Here is a 19,512-nt window from a genome sequence, read left to right as displayed (position 1 = left end):
AAAAAAACCTAACTTTTTCGCATGCCTGGCCATGGGCAGCCCGAGGCCCGGCCCAAAAATCGTAGGCCTAGGCCTGAAAATATTGGCCCAACAATCAGGCCGGGCTAGGCCTGGGTAGCTCAAAAACTGCATTTAACAAAGTGGCCCGGCCCGATGTGCTTTTTGGGCTTTTGATTGGGTTGGGCTAGGCTTGGGTCTGATTTTTCACTATCGGGCTTCCTTGATCCGGCCCGGCCTGACACATGGCTAGTTAGTTTTTTTTTAACACACCTACGCTAGCTATGTCTGTTGGGTTGAGGAGGTGTTTGTTTGGGCTTTTTTCCAGCTTTCCATTAGATAAAACCAATAAATTGAAACAAACGGGTGGCTTTGAAGTTGGCTTTGCATCACATGCAGAAATCACAAAGCACCTCTTGAGGTGCTTCCCGTAGCTTCCCCCTTAACCACCGAACCTCTATGTGTGTTTGCCCATTTGGTTTTGTCATATTTACCAATGATTGCCACCGCTGGGTCACGAATCGTTTTCTTCTGTCCCATCCCAGAAAATCTCATCGCTCTTTTCTCCATTGAGCAGAGCCAGGGTTAACCCAAATCTCTGCGCCTCCATCCTTGGAGCAGGCCACCACCACTCTGCTGGCAACAAATTTCATCGGCAACACCGTGCCGCCTACAGCAGCCGAAGCGGACCTTCTCCTCCCGCCTCTGCTTGGCCGCCACTAGCGCCATTGGGACGTGGCCGGCGTCGACGAGTTCGGAGAAGGATTGCTCGCGGTCGGATTTTCCACTGTCGCGGAGAAGTCCGCGAGGAGTCCCAGCATCTTTGCCCGGCTCCTTGCAATCCGCCACATCCACCCTGGCAGCGCCTCCATGGTAACTGTGCCTCCATGGTAACTGTGCCTCTCCCCATACGTGTTATATTGTGGTCCAAATTCATATACTAAACGAAGACTAACTTCTGACGAGTGGAGCGAGGCCCGTCGCCGATAGGCTTGGGCCGAAGCGTAGCGGAGTTTGAAGTTAGTTCATACGTCGTGCCCTGCAGGGACGCCTGCGAAGGGGGATGCGGGGGGCGGCAGCCCCTCGCCCCGCGGTACGGTATGGATCGTTGGCACCGCCTATATATACATATTGTAACCCGTCAGCTAGGGTTTATCAGATTATAAGATAACCTACGGTGTTTGTAAACACTTTTCGATATAGTAAAGTTTTACTGGCTGGCGTCCGTGGTTTTTTCCTCTTCTGTTTTGGAAGGGGTTTTTTCCACGTTAAATCTTTTGTCTTCGCTGCGTTTACCTTTATTGTTTTTCGTTATTTGTTTGTCCAGTTTATAACAATATTTACACGAGCAACATCGCTCCAAGCCTACCATCGCATCACCTGTTCCTTGCATGTGCCACTGATTCATCATGCATATTTTTTTTTTCAACAAAGAGTGTACCGCATATATCTATATATGATGCCCGCTGAGACATTTTGCATCAGTTGTTCACTTTGATCAGCTAGCTATCTAGAAACGGATGTCACTAAACTATATTAGTAATTTATTTTTAAGATAGGCATGTTCTGAAAACTTTAGGGGTATTTCAGATAATTCATCTGTTCATAGCCAGACAGCCAACTAAGTTACCAAACGGTGAAATTTAGAACAGCTGCTTATCCTACGGAGCAGCTTTTCCTGCATAGCAGCTTTTCGTGCACAGCCAGTCAGTCACAGTCCAAACAAATAGACCCTGAGTTGTATGACATGGTGTTAGTTCTTCTTTGAACATGTAAATAACCTTCTTTTTCACCAATTCATCAAAACGCATTTTTTTTTTTTTTTGCGCTTTCGTGAAGAAGAAAAAGTAAAGGTGTGGCAACGGCCCAAACGGGTAGGGGGCTGGAAGGCATACAATGTAGGAGGCCTTGGATAGAACTGTAGAAGGCCTTGGCCTGGCCTACTACTTGGTCTGGGGCGGTCCACAGCCAACTAAGAAGCCCACACCACGTGTCATCGGCCATCATCGACGTACCTCGTCCCGCCGGCCTCGCCTCTCGTGGCCTGGCGCGCCGGCAGCGGCGTGGAGGAATTTACGCAGCGCCAGGGACCGCCGCGGTCGGCGCGGCACTGCTCCGGCGGACCACGCACGCACGCGCACTGTTGGCCATGGCAAACTAAACAGCGACCCAGATGCACACAAAGGGACATGTGTTGTTTCTCTTTCGCATCTGACCAATCGCAAGCTATATCTCCACCGAACATGGCCGACGCGTCCTCCCCCTACCACCACGACGGACGGTGGTGGCGCCCATATGCTTCACGAGCGCCCTACCTGGCGCCGCCGCCGGACAGCGACACAGGGCAGAGCAAGTGCGCGCCGATCTGGACGAGGGAGGAGATGCCAAAACGGGGCAGTCTCGGCACACCATGGCTGGACGAGAGCGTGTCGGCCTCGTGGTCGTGGATGGATGGATGGATTATTACCTGGTCCACCTGGACCTGCTGCTACCAAGAACAACTAACAAAACGGTCAACACAGGGCCGGGGATCCTATGCCACGGCACATGCCAATGCCACAATAATAGCTTCTTGCAGACAGAGTACCACACCTCCACCTTAACCTATCATCCAAACCTACCATTCCTCACAAGTTCTTCTCCAGTCACTGCAACACAGATCTCAGCATGGACGCACATTGCGCAATTCGTCCAGGCTGTACTTGTGTCTGTTATCAATTAACTGATCACGGCAAAGGTGTGAGGTTAGTGGAGACAATGGTGACCTTAAACTTGTACATGACAATATAGATTGGATTTAAAGAGTACAAATGGCATCTATACTTTTTTCTTTCCTTGGGCTTGTCCGGTAAACATGGAAGTAAGAAAATTTACAGTCGCTCTTCCACGAATCGGAAGATAATGTTTTTGTTGTTCTAAAGGGAACAATGATGTACGCACGGAAAAATGGAAGAAGAACAAAATAAGTTGGTAATCAACAAATGGGCGCGAAAATGGGAAGACCGTCGTCGCGCGGATGGAAAAAAAGGGGGTTGGGGTGGAAGCTGCTCTTTTCTCTTGTTTCCTGTCTTCTTTTCATGCTTTGCACTCGCCAAGGAGGTTATCTCCGCTGGCTCTGCTCCGGGTCTAGCCCATGGTTTGCTCGAGGGGAGCGGGAGGCGCTTGGGAACGTCGGAACTGCTCTTCATTGCCTAAACCCCGTAGTGCCTCACCGAGTACTCCAGCAGCTGTTGGGTGGGGCAGATCATCTCCTTCACTCTTACAGCATTCTTATAGATTTTGAATGTTGGAACCGTCCTGACATTTTCCGCACGTGCAACGGCAGGGCTCTCGTTCACATCCACCTACGTGAAAGAACATAATACAATGTCAAAATTAGGCCAGAGCCAGGAAGATGAGAAGGATGGACCATTTAACCCGAATAGCTACCTTGAGAAAATTAACAGATGGGTATTTGTTGCACAGTGCATTCACAAATGGCGAAATCTTGCAGCACTGCTGATTCAAAGGTGTCATGAAATGGACAACTGAAACACCTGTACATTTCAAACGAGAGTGCATCAGACAAAGAAAACCTAAGGACTTTCATCATTGCTACAAGACAATGTAAAAGACAGAAGAATGTGACTGAATTATGTACTTCCAACTGGCATTGGTACAGATTTTCAGAAATAAATAGAAAAGTACAAAATGCCAGCAAAGTATATGCCACGTCAAGATTTTCTAGCAGGGTACTAAACAGTAATAAGTACTAACAACTGGAGGTACAACCTCATGCCTATCAGTAAAAGTGAAGATTACAGTAAATTAAAAATATTGCTCGTCTCAAGTCAACATCATGAAGTGCAGGCGCACGATATGAACAGAAGAAGCAAAGGACTCCAAGATATAAGGCTGATCAAACGGGCTTGCTCATTCCAGAGAAGCAGCAACTATTTTAGATTGCCAAAACGTCCTACATTATGGAACAGACTGATAATAAGTGTTTTACATCTGTGGCAAGGTTAACCTAGCAAAATAGATAGCAAAACCAAATCCATTGCTTTGGTTCCTAGTCAGCTGCCACTCCTTTTGTACCCTCTCCGTTCCATAATGTAAAACGTTTGGGCAAAGTATTTTAGTTTGCCAAAACGTCCTACATTATGGAACAGATTGATAATAGATTCCTGAAATATCCCCGAAGCGAACAAAAAGACAAGAAACATGATACTATTACTGCACCAGTCACAACTTTAAAGGGCGCCACCTTGGAACTTCGCAAACATTTTCCACAATTCACTATCTGTTTTCAGGGATCATTTGAATTAATATGTTCACTATCAAATACAAGGCTAAGCTACATGATAATATTGCTGCCTTTATGCTTGATTGTAAGAAATGGGTAGGTGTGTCGTATTATTTGAGGAAACTCTACATAATAGTACTGCATTATTTTCAGTTATTATTATTTTTCGATAAAGATTTTCAGTTAATATGTGTGTAATAAGGTTAATACAATAAACCAGGACACTCCCCACATAAAAAAACAAGGACACTAGCCAATAAGACAAACCTGGCAAGGAAGTAGCCATCTGGAATTGGTCCATTCCTGTAATAGCTTCAACCTCTCCTCCAAACTTCAAGTTAGATACCTCCTCACCCCGAGATGATTTGAGGGCAACCTGGGCATGGAAATAGGCCTCAGCCACCTCGGTGTCACCTGGGAGTTCCCTTCTGAGAAGTTCGTAATCTTTCACAGATTCAGCCCACCGCTCCAGCTAACCACCAAATGAGCGACAATGCAACAGTAGTGAGTTTCTCAAACTCAAAATCAGGAAAGCAGAAATAGCTAGATAATATGCTACCTTATCATAGGAAGCTGCACGCCTCAGCAGAGCCTTGGTGTAGTTGGGTTGAATCTTGAGGGCTTCATTGCAGTCCTCAACAGACTTCTCCCACTGCCCTAGCTTGAACCTGCAAGCTGCCCTGTTGCAGTGAAGGACTGGATTTACAAGGTGATGTTTGAGCCCATCACCATAAGCTACACAAGCTTCTGAAAAGTTTCCAGATTTAAAGAGCTCATTCCCTAGAGATCGTGCTCTTGCAACAGCTTTCACATTGTTGTGCATTGTTATCACTTCAACATTTCTTGGATCAATTATCCTAGCCTTATCAGCTGAAGAGACAGCATGGTCGAACCTGAAAAATGTTCACTAGTGTTAAATCATTTAAGAGTCATGCTAGCAGGCAACCTAAGAGTGTTTACCTGCCAAGTCAAAGAACACAGAATAAAGTTTTTGTATCCAGCTACAGTCAAATGCTATTATCAGTGTGAGTATAATCAGTAATCACTGAATTACCTTCCCAGTGCGATGTCAACTTGGGCATGTGCGTAATAGAGATATGCGTTGGCAAAGAATCCACAGAATTTGGTGTCTGATGCGCATGAAGAATAATAATCCAACTTGGAAGCACTAGAGATGGCCATATCAGCCTCATCGAGCTGATTGAGCCGGAGAAGAGCTTCTGCTCTTGAGGCAAAGAGCTGCAGGTGGTGAATAACATTAGCAACATGTTCTTTAATCACGAAATCACAAGTAGTCAACATAAGGGTAGTAGATGATGGGCAGAATCGAACCAGAGCAGAGGAGTCAGCTCCAGCCGCAATGGCGGCATCACATTCCCTGAGCACACTCTTCCAGTCCCCAGCCTTGCGTGAATCAAGACATCTTCCCAGGTGCTTCTCCACTGTTTGTAGTTTGTGTAGCTCTAGGAGGTCAGGCTGCGCGGTTGCGAGGGAGAGGTGCTTCTGAGCATCCTCAATGTGCCCTAACCTGCAATTCAGTATAATCAGATGAATAATTTGCACATCGCTTAATCATAGATAAATGTAGGTAGAAACTAGTGTTGACCGAATTACTAAGTATAGCAAAAAGGAGCAGAAGCAAGGTGTTTGTAATGTTGCCATTTATGTTCCGTTCCAAATTCAGCTATTTGTGCTTGTGATAGAAGTGGAAAAAGCAGATATTTTGATGCCAAAGGAGGGAAATCCAGAGGCGCGTAAAGCAAAGCAGTGCCCACTTGAGATCAATCGGTTTTCCTTTTGGATGCCAACTCGCCAAGCGTTCCGAGAAAAAGGTAAGAAAAACTTGTGCCCACTGCAGAAATCGTGTTACGTTAGCAGGCCAATAATGAAAGGGAAGCAGCGCACCACGCGCGGCCATGTCAGTTTTGTGGTAAGCCCTAGTGCTAAAAATGGCAACTTTGGGTTGGCATAATTCGCTGCATTGTGGGTGTGGGGGCGAGACCATGTAGATCGTCGGAGAAATTAACCTGGCGCGAGAAAGACAAAAGCTTTCCGCGGTAATTGTAGTAAGTCTACTACTACAGATCCACGCGGACAAGAGAGAAGCAAATTGATTGACCTTATGTGTAGCGATGCGAGTCGCTGGTGCGCGCGGCCGTAGGAAGGGTCGATCCTGACGGCCTCCTCGCACTCCTTGATGGCGTCCCCGAATCGGCGGAGCCCGGTGAGCGCGGCGGCCCGGTTTGCCCGGCACGCGGCATTGTCCGGGCAGAGCGCGAGCGCGCGGTCGTAGAGCCTGAGCGCCTCGTCGAAGTAGCCCTTCTTGTACTGCTCGTTGCCGGCGCGCTTGAGCTCCTCCGGGTCGGCGCTGGACAGGGCCCGGCGCACCATGGCGTCCTCCTCGGGGGCGGCCACGCCGCCGCTGCGGGAGCGCATGATGCTGCCGTGGCCGTAGTGGCCGGTGCCGGAGCCGAGCACGTCGTGGCGGATGGCGCGGGGCGGGGGCGGGGGCGGCGGGGTGGAGAGGGTGGGCTGTGGTTTGGCGAGGCGGCCGGTGGGGCAGATGTTGCCTGCGGGGAGTGTGTGGGGGAGAGGGGAGGTGGCGGAGGAGGTGGAGTTGGAGGTGAAGATGAGGGGGCCGGAGCCGGTGCGGCGGTGGCCCGGGCGGGCGGCGCCTCGGGGAGGGCAGTCGGAGGGGAGTGGGATCTCGCCTGAGTGGCTCCGGCGGGAGGCGAAGGCGGGCGCGCGTGAGACGGAGCCGGAGGAGCCCGAGGAGGAGCTCGGGGTGTGGTGCTTGGAGGAGTGTGGGAGGGGGGAGACCGGGGAGAGGCGGCCTGGTGGGAGCGTGTCGGGCTTGTCGTTGGAGGAGAGGAGCACGGCGGCGGCGAAGGCGTCGGAGAGCGTGTCCGGCATTGGCGGCGGCTGGTGCTGGCGGTTGGACATGGCTCCCGCCGAGCGGAAGGTGAGGTGGATCTCGGGCGGGCGGGGGGCTAATGCAGCATGGAACGGCGGCGAGATGGGGATGGGGATCTCGTGAAATGGGGGAAGCAAGGAATGATGAAGGCGAGCGGAGCGGGCGAGAGGGAGGGGAGTGGAGTGGGGAGGGGAGGGTAGATTTGGAGCGGAGGGCGCAGTAAACGGCGGCGCGGCACGGCGCGGTGGAGTGAAAAACCAAAAAGAGAGAGAGAAGCCAGGCGAGAGGCGAGCGCGCCCAAAGGCCTTTCTTTGTTTCCAGGAAAGAGAGAGAGAGCCGCTTCTTGCTTCCTGACGACAGCCAGGAGGAATCGTCGGTCAAAGCCTCTGCCCATGGACCGACGGTGCTAGAGGAAAGGTGTGTGTTTGTGTTCCTCCATTGATTCATTTTTCCAAATGCACATTAATCGACTGAGCAACAACACAAACTATACGAGTTCCTCCATTTTTTTTTTTATTTTGCAAGTTTTTTCATCTAGATCGGCAAACATCCTCCATGTTACCAAGGACTCTTCAAGCAAGCCGACACAAATCATCTATCGGTAGTTCAAAAATCTACCGATGCGAAAGAAGCCTACAAACGTGGTCAACAATCACCTCCTGTATCCGGTGAAAGTGGCGGAGCCTGCCGCAAAATCATGTGGGGTCAGGTAGTCTTGATGGCAAGGACGACCAATTCATAAATCTATACAAACTAAAGGGATTTTATAGAAAAGTTGACCCCACGGCTAGCACGCAACTCCGCCACCCTCTAGCGAGGCGCTTTTTTGTAGCATCCAACTTTTAAGGCAATTCGACAAAAGTGTGATAGATACCGACGCCATATAAGCTACGCGTGTTGCCTGCATTTTGTCGGCGATCACCGCTTCTATCTAAACTTGCATATGTAAAGCTAACGGCTTTTGAAGCTAACCGACAAGACTCCAATAACTGGAGACTCTAGCGTGAAGGCTAGATGGATCCATCGGTGTTGCATGTTAGAGAACGGTCGTATCTGGGGAGGGTGTTTTCTCCCATCCCCCCCCCCCCCCCCCCCCCCCACTAAGCATACAAACCGTATTTTTACGTAAATCAATAAAAATCTACTAATAGTCAGTGTAAAAACACACAACCTAAACATATAAAATTGTGTGAACATTTCTATTAGGATAGAAAACTCTAGCTTGACCACTAAAAGAATACATAAATCTAAGGGCAAAAAGACTTATATATGAAAGTGAACAAGGGGATGCTACAAGGTGAATATATCTAAGTATAACTACATTTTTATTCATAGTCATCTCCCTTTCCACAGATCAGTTGCAGGGAACCCTAGGGTTTTATCACATCCAACATTTTATTTTCACTATGGTTATTTATGGTATTCGATCGAGTAACCAAACTTGATCTCAACGATGATCAGATTTAGTTAGCTTATCAAACCCCTATGGTGGTGATTAATAATCACCTCTTGTATCGAGCAACAGTGGTGGAGCCAGCCGCAAAATCATGTGAGGTCAGGTAGCCTTGATGGCAGGGACCAATTTATATAACTAGAGGGGTTTTACAGAAAAGCTAACCCCATAGCTAACACGCAACTTCACAACCATCTAGCGAGGTACTTTTTCGGAACATTGAACACACCGGCCAACTTTTAAGCCAATTCGACAAAATTGTTATATATACCGACGATAGATGAGCTATGTGTGTTGCCTGAATTTTGTCGACGAGCACCGCTTGTATCTAAACTTGCAAACGTAAACTAGCTGGCTTTTGAAGCTAGCCGACAAGAGTTAAATAACTTGAGACTTTAGCGTGAAGGCTAGATGGATCCATCGGTGCTCCATGTGTGGGATCGGTGAACGGTTGTATCTGTAGAGGGTGTTTTCTCTCCCTCTTAAGCATACAAACCATCTTTTTACGCAAACCAATAAAAATGGGGAAGTGCACTAATAGCCAGTGTAAAAAAAAACACAACCTAAGAATAGAAACTACTAGGGTAGAAAACTCTAGCTTGACAAGTAAAAAAATACATAAATCTAAGGGCAGGAAGACTTATATATGAAAGTGAAAAAAGGAATGATACAAGGTGCATGAATATATCTAAGTATAATTACATTTTTCATATTCATCTCCCTCTCCGCATGTCAATGAAAACCCTAGGGTTTTGCCATATCTAACATTTTTCACTATGTTTATTTTATGGTATTCGAGTAACCAAACTTGGTATCAACGGTGATGAGATTTAATTAGTGTATCAAAACCCTCGGGTGATCAATAATCACCTCTTTTATCAAGCAACAGTGGTGGAGCTAACCGCAAAATCATGTGGGAACATGTAGCCTTGATGGCAGGGACCAATTCATAAAACTAGAGGGATTTATATAAAAGAGGACACAACATCTAACATGCAACTCCGTCACCATCTAGCGAGGTGCTTTTTCAGAACATTGAATACACCGACCAACTTTCAAGGCAATTCGACATTCAAAAGTGTAATAGATACCGACGCTAGATGTGTTATACGTGTTGCCTGCATTTTGTCGGCGAGTAACACTTGTATCCAAAATTGCGTATGTATACCAGCCTGCTTTTGAAGCTAGCCGACGAAAGTTAAATAACTCGAGACTCTAGCGTGAAGGCTAGATGAATCCACCAGTGTTGCATGTGTGGGATAGGCGAATGGTTGTATCTGGAGAGGGCGTTTTCTCTCCCTCTTAAGCATACAAATCATCTTTTATAGTAAATCGATAAAATCAAGGACGGCTAGGAAAAGTCAATGTGAAAGCATGAAACTTAAACATATAAAACCGCATATCCCATTTATATTGATTCAAAGCCCTCTGAAATGTAATAATTATAGGGTTTGTTGAGAGGACCTAAGAACTTGTTTACGATGCATAATATTATATAAATATGGGTATTGAGAAGCTAACGGATGCCTAACAAAATTTCTTCCATGAAACGAGTGTCTGACGTCTCTCAAGTGCAGGAGGTCTATTGCAGTACCTTCAATAAGAAAAGGTTGTCGAACCCATGAGGAGTTGAAAGTGTTGGTTAGCAAGTTTAACAAGTAAAAGAAAAAAGATGCAGTGATTTTGTGTGTTGGGTTTATAGATTGCAATAGTGTAAATTGCTAACAGTAAATTGTGATGGGTGAATGCTCTCTATGATAAAAAAAAATCCAATCCTCTATGCAGGAAGAGGATAACCTCAAGTGTTTGTGTACTTATATGTGATAAGCGTTCCCAAGGGCGGCATGGATTTACTCAGATGAAGATTTTTAACAATATGGTAAGTATCGTGTTAAGTTTTATTCTTGTTGGATGAAGCCTAAATTAGGTGCAGCCAAGTCAATGAGACAATACACCCCTTACGATGGGTCCTATTGCCATTTTCATGAGAAAACACATGAATCTTTAAGACATAAATGTCCCACATGAATCTGAGACATATGGGTTTTGATGATATTTGGCTGAAATGGATCAAATGTATATTATCCTCTGGACACTCATCAATCCTTTTAAATGGAGTAGCGGCTAAAGCTTTTCATTGCAAACGAGGGGTGAGACAAGGCGATCCATTATCACCTCTCTTATTTGTTGTTGTTGCTGGATTGTTGCAAGTGGTTATCAATAAAGAACTAAGAGAAGGCAGAATTTCTTTGCCATTGCCATATAAGGAATTTTTTTCCGATTATCCAATACGCCGATGATACCATTTTTGTTATGAAAGCTAATCCAATTGAGGTGGCTCATTTGAAGAATGTTCTTATTGACTATGCTACATCAACTGGATAAAAAATTAATTTTCAGAAGTCCAATCTTGTGCCACTAAACATCTCGGACCAGAGAGCTAAGGAACTTGTTGATATATTTGGTTGTGCAGTAGCCTCCATGCCATTCACATATTTAGGCCTTCCAATGGGTACCACTAAACCCATTGTTGTTCAAATGCTTCTAGTGGTTGATAGAATAGAAAGAAGAGTTTCTAGTACAACTCTACTAATGTCTCATGCTGGCAAATCAACATATGTTAATGCAATACTCACTTCAATTGCCACCTATACTATGTGTACTATCGAAATAAATCCAAAGGTTTTGGGTCACATTGAAAATATAAGAAGAAGAGTGGTCTGGACTAAGAAGATAGATGATGGTAAAAAGTGTATTTCTCTGGCTGCCTGGGACATGGTATGCAAACCAAAGGACAAAGGTGGTCTGGGTGTTCTTAATATGAAAATTCAGAATCAAGACCTACTGCTTAAATTCTTAGATAAATTCTATAACAAGAAGGACATCCCATGGGTGAAGCTGATTTGGTCCACTTATTATCAGAATTTAGTACCACATGCTTCTAGTGTTTGTGGTTCATTTTGGTGGAAGACTATGATGAAATTATCTCCAATATTTAGAGGAATTGCAGCATGTCAAATTGGACAAGGTGACACAGCGCTTTTTTGGAAGGATGAATGGAATAATCGGATCCTGCATGAACAATATCCGTTCTTATTTTCTTATGTGCAGGATGAAGATATCTCAGTTAAGGATTTTTGCTATATTCGATTAATATGGAAGATATATTTCATTTACCCCTATCACCAGAGGCTTTTCAGGAATATCATGAAATTCTACAAGTCATTCAGGGTTTAAGCCTCTCGCAAAGTGATAATGATATATGGACTTTTAAATGGGGAGATTCCTATTCATCAAGGAAGAATTATAAATTTATGTTCAGATTGCTGAACCCACCCACTCCTTTCTCTTGGATTTGGAAATCGAAACTGTGGCCGAAACTAAAGGTATTTTCATGGATATTGCTTGTGGATCGTTTTAATACCAGAAATATGCTCAAAAGAAGACATTTCAACATTGGCAATAATCACTCCTGTGCACTTTGTACTTCTGGTGATGAAGGAACCTTGGAACATCTATTTTTTACCTGCCCATTTAGCACCTCATGTTGATCAAGGATAAATATTTACTTGAATAATGGTGCTAGCAGATTTGACATGTTGACACAAGCTAAATCATCCTTCCAGGGAAACCTTTTCTTTGAGATTTTCACTATAGCTACTTGGGGGATTTGGAAAGAAAGGAATAAACTTATTTTTAAAGGAATTAGACCCTCAACAGAATCCTGGAAGGTAAGGGTGGTAGCTGATCTTAATCTCTTAAGGTTCAGGGTTAACCAAAACCTGGAAAGTACAATTTCTTTATTTCTGGATAGACTATAGACTTTAAACTAGATTTTTTTCTTATGTAAAGTGGGTGTATGCACCCGAGATGATGTAAAATTGTGGTTTTAATATAGTACCTTAGTAGGAGCCTCTCCTACTAATTTTTTAAAAAAACCATAGCAGTTAGTTCAAGGGTCCCCGATATTAAACCCTCTAACGCAACTTAAAATATTGAAATACAGTTTCTGTCATTCCGTCCCTTCCAACCCTCTCCACTGCATTAAAGTGCACCCCTATGATCCCATATAGGTGAAGTAATATGTTAGTTGATGTTCGCATATCTCCATCATAGAACCACTTACAAGATGAAAAATTGACCAAATACTAATGCATATTATATAGAAATCATTACCAATTCATCCTATGCCCTCGGGAACATGGGGATCTACTCACAACGGTGAAACATGGTATGGATCAGTGGAATATGGATTATAATAAAATATGAAAATATAACCTCACCACCAAATAGAGACAAGTTATCAATCACAATCGTGCAAATAGCACTTAGACAATATCTAGGGTTCAATTAATCACAAACTATGAGGGGAACAAGGTGGATCGTGGAGATGGAGATGGTGTTGGTGTTGGGGATGATATTGATGCAGAAGTCTCCCCCTACACCAAGGAGGAGTGGTGATGATGGTGGCTTCGATTTCCACCACTTCGGAGGCCTCGAAGCTGCAGGATTTCCGCCATCGCCTCTCAAAATCTTGGGAAAAATACGGTGTAGGGTTTCTGGCAAAACGGAGGCTTTTGTAAAGAGGGGGAGCCAAGGCGATACTTGAAGAGCTGACGGTCTTAGGTGGCGCGGCCTAAGGGTGGGCCTGTGCTGTTGGAGATATGCCCAAGAGGCAATAATAAAAGTGGTTATTATATATCTTTATATTTATGATAAATGTTTATATACCATGCTATAATTGTATTAACCGAAACATTGATACATGTGTGATATTTAAACAACAAAGAGTCCCTAGTATGCCTCTTAACTAGCTTGTTGATTAATGGATGATTAGTTTCATAATCATGAACATTGGATGTTATTAATAACAAGGTTATATCATTATATGAATGATGTAATGGACACACCCAATTAAGCATAGCATAAGATCACGTCATTAAGTTATTTGCTATAAGCTTTCGATACATAGTTACCTAGTCCTTATGACCATGAGATCATGTAAATCACTTACACCGGAAAGGTACTTTGATTACATCAAACGCCACTGCGTAATTGGGTGGTTATAAAGGTGGGATTAAGTATCCGGAAAGTATGAGTTGAGGCATATGGATCAACAGTGGGATTTGTCCATCCCGATGACGGATAGATATACTCTGGGCCCTCTCGGTGGAATGTCGTCTAATGTCTTGCAAGCATATGAATAAGTTCATAAGAGACCACATACCACGGTACGAGTAAAGAGTACTTGTCAGGAGACGAGGTTGAACAAGGTATAGAGTGATGCCGATGATCAAACCTCGGACAAGTAAAATATCGCATGACAAAGGGAATTGGTATCATATGTGAATGGTTCATTCGATCACTAAAGTCATCGTTGAATATGTGGGAGCCATTATGGATCTCCAGATCCCGCTATTGGTTATTGGTAGGAGAGAGTACTCAACCATGTCCACATAGTTCGTGAACCGTAGGGTGACACACTTAAGGTTTGATGTTGAAATGGTAGAACTCGAATATGGAATGGAGTTCGAAGTATTGTTCGAAGTCCCGGATGAGATCCCGGACATCACGAGGAGTTCCGGAATGGTCCGGAGAATAAGATTCATATATAGGAAGTCATTTTATAAGATTTAAAATGATCCGGAAGATTTTATGGAAGGTTCTAGAAGGTTCTAGAAAAGTCCGGAAGAAATCAATTTGGAAGGCGGAGTCCCGGGACTCCGCCTCCTATGGCCGGCCAACCCTAGAGGGGGGAGTCCAAGGTGGACTCCACCTAGGTGGCCGGCCACCCTCCCTCATGGAAGGGTGGGAATCCCACTTGAGGTGGGAGTCCCACCTTGGGTAGGTTTCCCTACACATGGAAGGTTTTGGGTTGGGGTCTTATTCGAAGACTTGTAGTCCAACACTTGGGGGTTCCACCTATATAATGAGGAGCAAGGGGAGGGGGTCAGCCACACACAAAAGCAATTGTGGCCGCACCCCTCATAGTGGCCAGCCACCTCCCCCTCGACCAAACCCTAGCCGCCCCCTCTCCTCCACCTCTCCCGCAACGCTTAGCGAAGCTCCGCCGGAGTTCTCCATCGCCACCACCACCACGCCGTCGTGCTGCCGGATTCAAGGAGGAGCTACTACTTCCGCTGCCCGCTGGAACAGGGAGAAGGACGTCGTCTTCATCAACACCGAACGTGTGACCGAGTACGGAGGTGCTACCCGATCATGGCACCGTGATCAAGATCTTCTACGCGCTTTTGCAAGCGGCAAGTGATCGTCTGCCGCAGCAACAAGAGCCTCATCTTGTAGGCTTTGGAAATCTTCAAGGGTGAGTCTCGATCATCTCCTCGTTGCTCCCGTCTTCTAGATTGCATCTTGGCTTGGATTGCGTTCTCGCGGCAGGAAATTTTTTGTTTTCTATGCAACGAATCCCTACAGTGGTATCAGAGCCGTGTCTATGCATAGATGGTTGCACGAGTAGAACACAATGGTTTTGTGGGCGTTGATGCTCTTGTTATCTTTAGTTTGAGTACTTTGCATCTTTGTGGCAAAGTGGGATGAAGCGGCTCGGACTAACTTTACATGACCGCGTTCATGAGACTTGTTCCTCGTTCGACATGCAACTTGTATTGCATAAGAGGCTTTGCGGGTGTCTGTCTCACCTACTATAGTGAAGATTCAATTTACTCTTCTATTGACAACACTAGTATCACCGTTGTGGTTCATGTTCGTAGGTAGATTAGATCTCTCTCGAAAACCCTAAACCACGTAAAATATGCAAACCAAATTAGAGACGTCTAACTTGTTTTTGCAGGGTTTGGTGATGTGATATGGCCATAATGTGATGATGAATATGTATGAGATGATCATTATTGTATTGTGGCAACCGGCAGGAGCCTTATGGTTGTCTTTAAATTTCATGTTGAGTAGTATTTCAAAGTAGTTGTAATAGTTGCTACATGAGGTGAACAACCATGAAGACGGCGCCATTGACCTTGACACTACGCCGACGATGATGGAGATCATGCCCGAAGATGATGGAGATCATGTCTGTGCTTTGGAGATGAAGATCAAAGGCGCAAAGACAAAAGGGCCATATCATATCACATATGAACTGCATGTGATGATAATCCTTTTATGCATCTTATTTTGCTTAGATCGCGACGGTAGCATTATAAGATGATCCCTCACTAAAATATCAAGATAATAAAGTGTTCATCCTTAGTAGCACTGTTGCCAAGACTTGTCGTTTCGAAGCATCTCGTGATGATCGGGTGTGATAGAATCAACAAGTGCATACAACGGGTGCAAGCCAGTTTTGCACATGCGGATACTAAGGTGGCCTTGACGAGCCTAGCATGTACAGACATGGTCTCGGAACACGTGATACCGAAAGGTAGAGCATGAATCATATGATTGATATGATGAACACTTTGAGTGTTCGCCATTGAAATTACACCTTGTCTCGTGATGACCGGACTTAGGTGTGGTGGATTTGGTTCGTGTGATCACTAAGACAATGCGAGGGATATTGTTTTGAGTGGGAGTTCACCTAGATTTTTAATTATGTTGAATTAAAGTTTGAACTCAATTTGTCATAAACTTAGTCTAAACTATTGCAAATATATGTTGTAGAGATGGCGTCCCCAATCAATTTTAACCAGTTCCTAGAGAAAGGAAAGCTTAAGAGCAACGGTAGCAACTTCACCGACTAGTTCCGTCATGTGAGGATCTTCCTCTGTGGCGGAAATCTGCTATATGTGCTTGATGCACCGCTAGGTGACCCTCCTGCAGAAACTGAAACCGATGAAGTAAAAGTTGTTTACGAGACTCGGAAAGCTCGGTACTCTCAAGTTCAGTGTGCCATCCTGTGCAGTCTGGAAGCCGATCTTCAAAAACGTTTTGAGCACCACGATCCTCATGAGTTGGTCAATGAGCTGAAAGCTATATTTGAAACTCATGCGGCCGTGGAATGCTATGAAGCATCGAAACACTTCTTCAGCTGCATGATGGAAGAAGGCAACTCCGTTAGTGAGCACATGCTCGCCATGACCGGGCATGCGAAGAAACTCAGTGACTTAGGAATAGTGATTCCTAACAGACTGGGGATTAATCGTGTCCTTCAATCACTGCCACCAAGTTACAAGAACTTTGTGATGAACTACAATATGCAGAACATGAACAAAGAGTTACCTGAACTCTTTGGCATGCTAAAAGCTGCTGAGATTGAGATCAAGAAAGAGCACCAAGTGTTGATGGTCAACAAGACCACCAGTTTCAAGAAACAGGGCAAGTCTAAGGGAAAATTCAAGAAGGGTGGCAAGAAAGCTGCCACGCCTCCTATGAAACCTAAGAACGGCCCTAAGCCTGATGCTGAGTGCTATTACTGCAAGGAGAAGGGACACTGGAAGCGTAATTGCTCCAAGTATCTGGCTGATCTGAAGAGCGGCCTTGTCAAGAAGAAGAAAGAAGGTATATCTGATATACATGTTATAGATGTTTATCTCACTGGTTCTCGTTCTAGTACCTGGGTATTTGATACTGGTTCGGTTGCTCATATTTGTAACTCGAAACAGGAACTAAAGAATAAACGAAGACTACTGAAAGATGAAGTGACGATGCGCGTTGGAAACGGATCCAAAGTCGATGTGATCGCTGTCGGCACACTTCCTCTACATCTACCATCGGGATTAGTTTTAAGCCTAAATAATTGTTATTTTGTACCCGCGTTGAGCATGAACATTATATCGGGATCTTGTTTAATGCAAGACGGTTATTCATTCAAGTCTGAGAATAATGGTTGTTCTATTTTTATGAATAATATCTTTTATGGTCGAGCACCTGAAAAGAATGGCTTATTTCTGTTAGATCTCGATAGTAGTGATACGCATATACATAACATTGATGCTAAGAGAATTAAATTGAATGATAATTCTACTTATATGTGGCATTGTCGTCTTGGTCATATTGGAGTGAAACGCATGAAGAAACTCCATACCGATGGATTACTTGAATCACTTGACTTTGAGTCACTTGATAGATGCGAAGCATGTCTAATGGGAAAAATGACTACGACTCCATTTTCTGGTATGATGGAGCGAGCTACTGACTTATTGGAAATCATACATACCGATGTGTGCGGACCAATGAGTGTAGCATTGCGCGGTGGTTATCGTTATGTTCTAACCTTCACAGATGATCTGAGTAGATATGGGTATATCTATTTCATGAAACATAAATCCAAAACTTTCGAGAAGTTTAAGGAATTCCAAAGTGAAGTAGAAAATCAACGTAACAAGAAGATTAAATTTCTACGATCTGATCGCGGAGGTGAATATCTGAGTTATGAGTTTGGCATGCATTTAAAGAAATACGGAATACTTTCACAATTGACACCGCCGGGAACACCACAACGAAACGGTGTGTCCGAACGTCGTAATCGAACTCTCTTAGATATGGTTCGTTCTATGATGTCTCTTACTGATTTGCCGTTATCATTTTGGAGTTATGCATTAGAGACAGCCGCATTCACTTTAAATAGAGCACCATCAAAATCCGTAGAAACGACACCGTATGAATTATGGTTTAATAAGAAACCTAAGTCACGTTCCTTAAAGTTTGGGGTTGCGAAGCCTATGTAAAGAAGTTACAACCGGACAAGCTAGAACCCAAAGCGGAGAAATGCGTCTTCATAGGATACCCTAAGGAAACTATAGGGTACACTTTCTATCACAGGTCCGAAGGCAAAATCTTTGTTGCTAAGAACGGAACCTTTCTTGAGAAAGAATTTCTCACTAAAGAAGTGACTGGAAGAAAAGTAGAACTCGATGAGATTGATGAATTTTTACTCGTTGATCAGAGTAGCGCAAAGATCGGAAGTCGTTCTGCATCGCCTACACCGGCAACAGAGGAAGCTAATGATAATGACCATGAAACTTCGTACGAGGAAACTACTGAAACTCGCAGATCGACAAGGGAACGTGCCACTCTTGATTGGTTTGATCCTTGTCTAAATGTCATGATTGTGGACAACAATGATGAGGACCCTGCGACGTATGAAGAAGCGATGATGAGCCCAGATTTCAACAAATGGCAAGAAGCCATGAAATCCAAAATGGGATCCATGTATGATAACAAAGTATGGACTTTGGTAGACTTACCTGATAGCCGCAAGGCTGTCGAGAATAAATGGATCTTCAAGAGAAAAACAGATGCTGATGGTAATATTATTGTCTATAAAGCTCGACTTGTCGCAAAGGGTTTCCGACAAATTCAAGGAGTTGACTACGATGAGACTTTCTCACCTGTAGCGAAGCTAAAATCTATGAGGATTTTGTTAGCAATAGCTGCATTTTTCGATTATAAGATTTTGCAGATGGATGTCAAAACGGCATTCCTTAATGGAGACATTGAGGAAGAGTTGTATATGGTACAACCCAAAGGTTTTGTCGATCCTAAAAATGCTGACAAAGTATGCAAACTTCAGCGTTCAATCTATGGACTGAAGCAAGCATCGAGAAGTTGGAACCGACGCTTTGATAAGGTGATCAAAGACTTCGGATTTATATAGTGTCATGGAGAGGCCTGTATTTAAAAGAAAGTGAGTGGGAGCTCTGTAGCATTCCTGATATTATATGTAGATGACATATTACTGATTGGGAATGATATAGAACTATTGAGCAGTGTAAAAGGTTATTTGAATAATAGTTTTTCAATGAAAGACCTTGGTGAAGCATCATATATATTAGGCATCAAGATTTATAGAGATAGATCAAGACGCCTAATAGGGCTATCACAGAGTATATACCTGGACAAGATTCTAAAGAAGTTTAGAATGGACGAAACTAAGAAAGGGTTTTTACCTATGTT

General features: G+C 44.3%; 1 protein-coding gene across 1 annotated transcript; it reads right to left on the bottom strand.

The window, feature by feature from the left end:
- Window positions 1-2,788: 2,788 nt before the first annotated feature.
- On the bottom strand, window positions 2,789-7,450 carry LOC127341915 (TPR repeat-containing thioredoxin TTL1). The gene is made up of 7 exons (XM_051367854.2): window positions 6,402-7,450; window positions 5,615-5,810; window positions 5,337-5,521; window positions 4,842-5,175; window positions 4,550-4,754; window positions 3,427-3,533; window positions 2,789-3,341 (listed from the first exon to the last, which is right to left on the bottom strand). Exons 1-7 carry the CDS (start codon window positions 7,223-7,225, stop codon window positions 3,189-3,191), a joined length of 2,004 nt encoding a protein of 667 aa, XP_051223814.1. The 5' UTR covers window positions 7,226-7,450; the 3' UTR covers window positions 2,789-3,188.
- Window positions 7,451-19,512: the final 12,062 nt, after the last annotated feature.

This window comes from Lolium perenne, chromosome 3 (genome assembly GCF_019359855.2).
Source record: "Lolium perenne isolate Kyuss_39 chromosome 3, Kyuss_2.0, whole genome shotgun sequence".
NCBI lineage: Eukaryota > Viridiplantae > Streptophyta > Magnoliopsida > Poales > Poaceae > Lolium > Lolium perenne.
The sequence above is the reverse complement of the archived record's forward strand: the minus strand, read 5'-3'. Positions and strand labels throughout refer to the sequence as shown.